Raw genomic sequence first — 10,256 nt, 5'->3', positions numbered from 1 at the left:
AGATTACAATAATAATAAAAACAGTCACTAAATATTTATTTAAAGGAGATTATAATGATAAAAACAATCCCTAAATATTTCACTAAATATGTCTTTAACAAAAAATAAATAATGTACGGAAGTAAATTTACTTTGTGACTGGTCACCACTTGTTCCAGCACGTGTGTAAGAGTGAGTTTTCAGACTGCGTAGACAGAGAGGTTAGTCAGATTCTTCCAGCGGTGAGAAGCTGAAGTAACGAGCAGCACTTGAACGCAGCAGCAGCCTCACACGGATACACACGCCACCAGCAGCGTCTGTTAGGCTGGACCCAAGTGTTCCTCCTCGGCTCTGTGGACCTGCTGAGGCCGGTATAACGCAGCCAGCCAGCCGCCATGGGGGCGATGAAGCCCCGGGGACAACCGGCTCGTGGTCAGTGAACCTACCGGGGGATGTAACGGCTGCCCGGGAGCCGTGTGGTCTTCACGAGGCAGACAAAGTCGGCGTGACTACAAAAGGACCCGCCGAGCAGAGGGGACCATGGTGGGGAGACCAGCAGGACCAGGACCAGGAGAAGAAGAAGCGGGGTTTTCACAGACTGGAGCTTTCTGAAACCAGGTTTAACTTTGAATCCAGGATTATGTAAAGACCATGTCGGATCCAAGTCACTGGTCTGCGATGAACCCGAACCAGAACAGGTCTCACTTTGTTCCGGGCGCGCTGCTGAAGCGCTCTAAAAGGTAGTTATCCAGAGTTATGGAGTGGAAGGTTCATTTAAACTGTTTCTATGAGTTTAAATAACAAAGTTTATTTTATATTTCTCTTCTTTCCTTTGTATTAACTCATACTTTTATTTGACTTCATGTGTAAACGCTTTATTAGAGACCCAGAGAAGATTACATCAAGTTAAAACATGAAGCTAGCTTCTCTGAGACTCCAGGGCTAGGTAACGTTAATCCAGCTGGTGTAGTTTAAAGTAGAGGTTAGTGTTTCATTCATTGTTTAAACACTGGCTTTTAAAATACACCAAATACAGTTAAAATTAACTATCTCTAAGGTTGTGTCTCAAATATACAATTTTTTTTGTTGGAATTGAATGTAACATAACAATATGTCTAATAGCTATTGAAGTGTGGGTGCAGAGGAAAAACCCAACCTTCAGAATGAACACTAATTCAGTTATATTAACTGTTTCAGAAACTTCATGATATCAGACAGGACAGAATTACACTATTTTTTAATATTCTTTAAGTTTTTAATGAATATCTACTCTTTCCAGTTCAGAGCTTGTGAATTCAGAAAGCCAAAACATTCAGAAACAATATTTATGTGGTTTGCAATCAAGGCAAATGTAAGATAATTGGATATATTTATAATATTGCTGCTGCTGCTGCTAAATATTTTATTTTTATTTATACATATTATAGTCCTCTAAATCCATTTTATTCTATTTTAACTCACTGTTTCACAACTTTCTGTGACATTCTGTAATTTATTTAATATGTAGATTAGATTAACTTTATTGATCCCTCCATTGAGGGGACATTATTTTTCTTCCAGCATCTTACAACACAAGACAGGAGAGTACAACAATGTACTTACATAGTTATAAACATAATTATAAAAATAATAATGTTCAAGGTAAAAATAAAATACAGATGAAAAAATATGAAAAATAAAATATAGCAAATATTACAGATATATACATATTATTAAATAAATAGATAAATAAAATAATGCAAATATTACAGATATATACATGTTATTTTACAAATAAAAAATAGATTAAAATAAAATAAAATAAGGCAAATATATCAGAAAAATAACTGTTTTAAAAATAAGATTAATTAAAAAAGCAACTATTACAGGTATAAAATATTTTTAAAATAAAATAAAATAATGCAAATATTACAGATATGTACATATTATTATAAAAATAAAATAGAAATAAAAAATAGAATAACTCAATGAAATAAAAAATAAGATAAGATAAAGCCAATATTACAGAAATATAAATATTTTAAAAATAAAACAAGATGAAAAATAAAATAAAGCAAATATTACAGATGTATACATATATTTGAATTTTTTTATTTTATTTTTATTAAAAAAAACATTAAATATATATAAATATCTGGAATATTTGCTTTATTTTATTATATCTTATCTTAATTTATTTTGTATTTGTATTTTATTTTAACCTTCATCATTATTTTTATTAGATCAATTCATAATATAGAAGTGTCTCTATCTTCTGAATCGATAGTAAGGAAAGTTATTGCCCGATCAAATTGCACCAGGTTTTATGAGGACACACACAGAGTATAAAAAACTCAAGACTGCCTTGCATTTGATCAATCATCAACATCACTATCACGGGCAATATATCAAGTAATATGCTGCGAGTTCCCCCTCCTAATACATACATTTATTTAACATTTTCAGAGAGCAGTCCTGCAGAAAACATCACCACAATTTAACAACACTAACCCAAAAAGTGCCAGACTGATACTTGAATTATTAAGATGTGTTTATTCTTATTAGAGAATCAGCACTGTTAGTTTCCTCACCCTGAGTCACAGTCAAATCTGCTCAGTTCAATGTTATTGGTCAAAGTTTGCCCCTTCTTTTCACAACCAGAGGATTAAACAGCCCTCCCTCCCTCCCTTTATTCTGACACACACACACACACACACACACAGAAACGCGCGCTCAAACACACAGACATCTTGGACATCTGTGTCTCAAGCTGGTCCTGCTGTTGCTGTCGGCTCACACACTCCCAGCCTGTTGACGGGAGGTTTCCTCTTTGTGTTTTGGCTGTCACCGCGTCTCCCTCTTCAGCTGACGGGGCCGTGCTGGGTTTGCTGCTGCTGTTGCTGCATGCATCTGCCGGCAGATTAGAGTTGTAATTACGTAAACATCGCTCAAGGCAGAGCTGCTGCGGGGGCGGAAATAATCTCTTCAGCAGAGTTCAATCTCAGTGGGCAGAGACAAAGCCATCTTAACTCTTCTGCTGGAGTATCTGAAACCTTATCTTCATGAGTCCACTGTGGGCTTTTGTTTTAACTGAATAATTAGCAGAAACTTTGTGTTTGATATTGATCTGTTTGTAACACAGACTCAGAATCTGAAGTTTGGTTTTATATCCTGGATGGCCTGAGAGACTCAAACATGACACACTGTCTCCGACTGACAGGGACTTCAGTGTCTTCCTCATCAGTCTTTTGATGTTGACTGAATAAGACATTTACAAGCTCAGCTCTCTGCAACATGAAGCCAAGTATCTAACCACTGTCACAAACAAGTCCCAGAGTCACTCATGTGTCAGAGCTCAAACTCTTTAATGATGGGTGGTTTTCAAAACATCATCGTCATTCATAATAATAATAATAGTTGAACTGTCCCTTTAAACATTCATTAAACCGTCCTTTCTGTTTGTTTACAAAGGTCAGTGTGTTTGTCAGTTATCCAGACTGGCATGGCCTCGTTTATGTAATTAAGGATCACCGTGCACACCCTTGTTTACCTGCTTTGCAGAAATAAAATGTGTCAGAAGGTAAACTGGTTTGAACACTTTAAGAAACCAGGCTGCATCAACGCACCTGAAGGCAACAGTGGAGGAGGAAATGAAGCCTAAATGTTCCTGTGACGTGATTCAGATCATTAATGTGAACAAAACAAAGTTAGATGGAAAATTAACTTTAACTCTTTCTTTCTTTCTTTCTTTCTTTTTTTCTTTCTTTCTTTCTTTCTTTCTTTCTTTCTTTCTTTTTTTCTTTCTTTCTTTCTTTCTTTCTTTTTTTCTTTCTTTCTTTCTTTCTTTCTTTTTTCTTTCTTTCTTTCTTTCTTTCTTTTTTTCTTTCTTTCTTTTTTTCTTTCTTTCTTTCTTTCTTTCTTTCTTTCTTTCATTCCTTTTTCCCCTTTTCACTCTGTCTTTCTTTTTCCCCCCGTTTTTTCTTTTTCTCTCTCTTTCTAATTTATGTATTTCTTTTTCCTTTGTTCTCACTTTCTTCTTTGCTTTTATTCCTTTCTGTCTTCCTTTTATTTTTCCATTTTTTCCTTCTCTTTGGTTCCCTTTTTCTTTGTATTTCTTTCTCTCTTTCCTTTGTCCTTTTTTATTTATTTATTGCTCCTTTTTTCAAAATTTCTTATTCTGTCTAGTTTAATTCTTTCTTTTCAGTTTTTCTAACTTTCCTTTTTCCTTTCCTTTTATGTCATCCTGTTTTTCCTTTCTTTCTTTTCTTTGTTGTTTTTTTTTCTTTTTATTTCTCTCTCTCTTTCCTTGTCCTTTTTATTCGTTTCTTGCTCTTTTTTCTTTCTTTCTTTTTTCTCTTAATTTCTTTCTTTCTCTCTCTTTATAATTTATTTTCTTTCTTTCTAATTCATCTTTTTCTTTCTTTCTGTCTCTCTTTTTAACTTTCTTTCTTTCTCTCTTTCTTTCTTTCTTTCTTTCTTTCTCTCTTTCTCTCTTTCTCTCTTTCTTTCTTTCTTTCTTTCTTTCTTTCTTTCTTTCTTTCTTTCTCTCTTCCTTTCTTTCTTTCTTTCTTTCTCTCTTTCTTTCTTTCTTTCTTTCTTTCTTTCTTTCTTCCTTTCTTTCTTTCTTTCTTTCTTTCTTTCTAATTAATCTCTTTCTTTATGTCTCTCTTTTTAACTTTCTTTCTTTCTTTCCCTCTTTCTTTCTTTCTTTCTTTCTCTCTTTCTTTCTTTCTTTCTTTCTTTCTTTCTAATTAATCTCTTTCTTTATGTCTCTCTTTTTAACTTTCTTTCTTTCTTTCCCTCTTTCTTTCTTTCTTTCTTTCTTTCTCTTTCTCTTTCTTTCTTTCTCTCTTTCTTTCTTTCTTTCTTTCTTTCTCTCTTTCTTTCTTCACTCTTTTAATCTTGGATGTTCCAAAATATCTTGTTTTCTAATTGAAAATTAAGAAGTTGGATCAACATTTTGAGGAAACTGAAATAAGCATGTTTTCAGCAGAAAATAATATATAATTTCAGCTGTTTCAAAAAGTGCATGTAAAATACTCGACAGGCGTTGTAACACACTTCATGTGTGTTTTGTAAATACAAATACAAAGTTAAGCGCTTTCAGTCAAACCCATAGACTCTATAAATAATGGACGTAGTATCCGTGACGTCACCCGTCTGTTTTGAAGCCGATTGTTGGAGGGAGCCACATTGGAAATGTTGAACTCAACCTAACTTCTGTCAAGCTAGTGTGAGGTAAAGAGGCGGGCTTTGAGCCTCCTAGCCAACAGCTACAGTGTTCCCGCCTGTCAATCAAGTCAGCTGTTCCTCTCATTGGAAGACTCGTAATCTCAATATCTTCAGAGTGTAAACATGTTTATTTCTGCTGTAAAGATCGGCTTCTTTGAATTTGTGTAAATGCCTCAAGTGGACACTCAATGAACTGCAGTTTTAAACACTTCTGCATTGGCTTCAATCCTCGTGGCCGGAGGTTGCTGCTCGCTCTGAACTCCCCTCGGTCCGGTCGGCCCAGAACGTGGATGTGTCTTTGTTGTGATTGAAGCCTCTGCAGTATTTAGATTACTTACAGCTTAGTGGATCACAGTCTGTCTTCAGAGGTCAAGTGTCTCTTTAATCTGCTCAGTGTTGTGTCAGAAATTGTCTTTTGTTTTCGAAATCTGCTGCGAAACACACACACACACACACACACACACACACACACACACACACACACACACACACACACACACACACACACACACACACACACCATGTGTTGTTAGCCTGAATAATAAACACTATAAACTCACTGCAGGTCATACGGTGCAGTCGCCTGACAGATGCATGATGGTAGACCGTGTTTCCAACGTGAGGCTGTTTTTATTGTAGAAATACTGCAAAGTAAGTCACCTTAACACAGACCAGATGAATGTGTGTGAGTCCTCTGTGTTTAATATTTGATATCAACACATTTCTTAATAAAAACACAAACACCCTCTAATCACAGGAAGGGTCACACTGAAACAGATTTCACTGGCTAACAGGTGAAGCAAACCGCCGCAGAGACATCTCCATACAGCTTGTGACGGGTGATGTGTGTTAATGCTGGCAGTCTGCTCACTCTCCCTCTCCTCCTGTTTGTGTTTCAGCTGTCGCAGCAGCAACAGGAAGAGTCTCGGCGTCGGGACGCCATCGCCCACGCTGTCCCGGCCGCTCTCGCCACTCTCACTGCACACCGGTAAGATCTGATGTGACGTTTGGTAACCTTTTAATCCCGGCGAGTCCCGACAGGAGCACCTCACATGGCAACACTCTGCATCGGCCAATCACAAGACACGGGTGAAGCATCAGGGCTAATTTAGATTACAAAAACCCTTAACTGCTTTGGGTTGCCTGGGTATTTAATCAAGCTTCAAACTGGACGGTCTGGTTTGTGTCTTAGCTGTGCCCTGCAGAGACATGTCCACACCAACACAGACTGTTGCATTGTTTCCTTATTCCTGCTGTGGCAACTCAAACCCAGCAGGATGGACCAGAAGAAGAAGAAGAACTTCTGTATGCACACACTGTTAGAGAGGACTGAGAGTTAGCTAAAGTATGACTCTGCAGTTAAAGGAACAGCCACACCTAGACGATTTAGCCAGCGTTCTCCCGGCGTATCAAAATGCTTCTAAAACGCAGACACGCTTCAAAAACGTCACATTTTAAACTTCATTGAATTCAACAACAGCAGCTTTATTGTTGAACACCAACAGACTCCGACATGCTGGCTTCAGCTTCTGTTTCAGAGGCTATTTAACACTGATACCTCTTTTCCACCAATGCCAACCGGGTTGTATTTCCGGGCTGGTGCTCACGCTGGTTCGGAGCTGTTTGAACTCATGAACCAACACGGCACCCGTTTGTCTTTCCGCCCGCTCGAGCCCGTGGAAGAGGCACGTCATGACATCAGATTTACGTGACCGCTTTCCCTCACAACAACGATGGCGGACAACGGCAGCTCGTCTCCTCGGCCGACAGCTGCTTTGCCTTGGAATCCATCAGTCTCTTTTATTTTTTCGCTGCAGGACGATGGAGGAAACATGTTTGGTTTGTGTTTTTGATCACTGAAACCCCGCCCCCCCACCACTCGCCCCTGACGTAAGCAGATCGTGGTTCTAGACCAGCAAAGAGTTGGTGCCGCTCTGGAACCAGTTTTCCCAGCCGGAAGCCGGTTCACTCGCAGTCGAAACCCCAAAAACTAGTTCTCAATTGAGCGCCGGCTCCTAGTGGTGCAACGGATCATCGTTGATCCGTGATCCGTACGGATGCCTCTCCACGGTTCGGCACGGACGTGGTCCGCGGATCGGTTGATGAAAAAAGTTGCGCGTGTTCACGTGATGACCGCATGTTCAATCCACACTCACTCGCCAAGCGCAGCGGTAGTCATGGCAAGTGAAGGAGCAGAGGAACTTGAAAAACCTCCTGCATCTATTCTGTCACATGTATGGGAGCATTTTGGTTTCCCTGTGAAATACAGTGAATGCTGAATATGATTGAGCCACATTATGAAATTCCGTTGCGCACCCAGTAGACCAGAGGCCGTCAATACGCGGCCCGCGTCCGGCCGCATATTTATAGCCCCCGAACTGTTATTCCTTCACTCTGTGTTTTGGTCGGGTCACCTCGTGTTTACCGGGACTTGTCTCCATGTCAACGATACGCAGACAGGCTGTTACTGGGTCAATTAGAGTCCACTGCTGCGAGTGCAATTTTTAACTTTCACTTTCGTTTATGGAGCAGTTCACATATTGGCACTTTGCCAGCTGTAGGACCCGAGAATGCACGAAAACGGTGTGTTCCAAGTTTGCAGCTCAAAGAAAAGTGGACGGTGAAAATCAGCGATTGAAAGAAGAATGGAGTGAACCTTTTGAAGTTCCTCTGCTCCTTCACTTGCCATGCCATGAAATGCAGTGAATGAGGCAGGACTGGGCCCACAGATAGGGTGCTTTGCACATGCAGTACATTTTGAGTTGAATCTTGTTTTTATTTTATTGGCAAAAGTTTAAAAGTGTTTTACAAAATAAATGAAGGGACAAAGTTGTATTTGTCTTTTTTTAAATTTTTTTTATTTTTTTGCTGATCCGAAAAATGATCCGATCCGTGACACAAAACTGTGATCCGATCCGAACCGTGAGTTTTTTGATCCATTGCACCCCTACCGGCTCTGAACCGGCCCTGAAACTGCCTCAGTCGAAAAAGGAATATGAGTGAGGGCTCCAAGGCTTCTTACACTTGTCACGGCAACACAACCCTGGCACGAGCTCGGTCTAGGGCATCCAAGCGTTGGCTGCCTGTGCCATACTAAAGAAGGAATCAGGTGGCTGTCGAGCAAAAGGCAAAGGGAAAAGGCGGACCTTACCTGTGCCGACTTCTTTCCAGGACACCATTCACGGCTCCGGGACCAGCTCACGCTGCTTCCTTCTCGTTACCCCCTCAGGGTTTCCGATGACAGTTCCTATTTAAGTTAACATATATAACACACGACAAAACTCAACGGAAAAAGGGGAAAACTTCGCAAGAATCTCTTTCCACGGCTTCTGACCACGGCGTCTCTTTCTTCTCGCCTCTCTAGCAGGTGTCTGCCTGAGCTAATCAAGACCACAGCGTCACCGTCTCATTGATAAATTGGTCACGTGACCAGGAAGGTCCGCCCACCTGTAGCTCGACAGCCACACCCCCATACTGTCCATACTCTGGACAGTGTTGCCGCAACACACTCACACACACAGACACACAGCTGTACGTGTGTGAACGTGTGTCAACCATCGCATAACGCACCTACAACTTATAACAGGCGTATGCCGATCGTATGATCCATACGCTGCAGACTTACTCGCCGTACTACAACATCCACCAGCGTGCTTCAGCGTGCTCTTAACTTATACAAGACTTACCTATGTGACATACGCCAGCGTACTCGCCACTTTTTTTTATACGCCGGCTAAATTGTCAAGGTGTGACGGGGCCATAAAAGAGCAGCTACACCTGAGAGGATATTATGACAAATATTAAATGTCCCTGACTTTGATTAATGATCTCTGATTAAAGTTGCAGACGAACACTTCATTGTCCCCCACGCGGCCGGCTCCTCGAGTATCAGCTCCTCTCACGTTACTGTTTGTAAGCTGCAGGGCACCTTGCCTCGCCTCATGCTCACTAAGACACCATTAAGCTTGTTTAACACTAACCTGTAAGCCGTGCCATGGCCGGTATCAGGTTGACACCAAAAACAAATACTCACTCGGATAACCGCAAACAATCTGCTATCGAATATCAGCATCAAACTGAGAGCTCAACGTCTTTCGTTAGAACGTTTGTGTAAGAGAAAAAAGACGAATGTTTGTTTGTTGCTGCACGGAGAGAAGACGGCAGGGATGACATTAAAGTGTCACTTCAGGGCAGAGGTGTGATGGAGATGGGTCAGGGTGAGAGGAGGAGGAGCGTTGGAAAAACAGAGACAAGGATGAGCTGAGTTTGTAATTTGGAGCTAATGCAAAGATTAGAAACTGAAGAAGGAATCAGAATCAGAAATACTTTAATACAGTTGCTCTGTACACAATAAGTTCTACAAATACAATAATAAGCTCTGTAGAAAATAAACACATGGTTGAAGTCGCTGGAGATCAGGAAGAGGGCACTCTGGGGGTCTGTCATAGTCTGGCTATGTCAGCGTTGAGAACGTTGGACGCCGTTGTCTGGTTTGCAGAGGGGGGATGTAAACAGCTACCAGTATGACATGTGAGATCTCCCTGTGCAGATAATATGGTCGGAGGCCCACAGTGCTCTCAGTGCTATCCCAGTCCATCGGACAGTCTGGAAGCCGTCAATGGAGACGATGTGGTCGGGAATATCCTGGTGAAGCATCAGGATGAAACTCCATCTGACTCCTGGCTAGTCCTGTTAGCTTGTCCATCTTATGAGCCAGAGATCTCACGTTGCCCACGAAGAGAGAGGAGAGACACGGCTTCTATCTCCTCTCCATAAACCTCCGGCTCCTTATACCAGCTCTCCTCCTCTGCCTCTCTGCGTCCTCAATCTCCAGAGTTCTGCAGGAACATCCAGCAGCGGTTCAGACAAAAAAAAGAGACAGCCTAGAGACAGATTTTGTATTTGGTTTCGTTTTAAATGAACTCAAACAACCCTGATATCACACAGTCTGACGGCCAGGTAAACAAACTGTCTGAATGAACCTTTACAGGTGTTTCTGCAGCTTCCATTCCCTCATAAACACGCACACTCTGAACACATGTTTTCAGTACGTGATGCTGAATTAG

At 40.7% G+C, this 10,256-nt stretch overlaps 1 protein-coding gene across 2 annotated transcripts in view; it reads left to right on the top strand.

Annotated features, from left to right (window-relative positions):
- Positions 1–208: 208 nt before the first annotated feature.
- The window catches only part of mast3b (microtubule associated serine/threonine kinase 3b), a 45,954-nt gene continuing 35,906 nt past the window's right edge, over positions 209–10,256 (top strand). For both annotated transcript variants that reach the window (XM_034703825.1, XM_034703816.1), the window contains exons 1-2: positions 209–719; positions 6,090–6,178. In XM_034703825.1, coding sequence (XP_034559716.1) covers positions 631–719; positions 6,090–6,178 — 178 coding nt within the window. In that variant the 5' untranslated portion in view covers positions 209–630. The remainder of the gene's footprint in view (positions 720–6,089; positions 6,179–10,256) is intronic.

The sequence above is a fragment of the Notolabrus celidotus genome, chromosome 2 (assembly GCF_009762535.1).
Source record: "Notolabrus celidotus isolate fNotCel1 chromosome 2, fNotCel1.pri, whole genome shotgun sequence".
Classification (NCBI taxonomy): domain Eukaryota; kingdom Metazoa; phylum Chordata; class Actinopteri; order Labriformes; family Labridae; genus Notolabrus; species Notolabrus celidotus.
The sequence above is the reverse complement of the archived record's forward strand: the minus strand, read 5'-3'. Positions and strand labels throughout refer to the sequence as shown.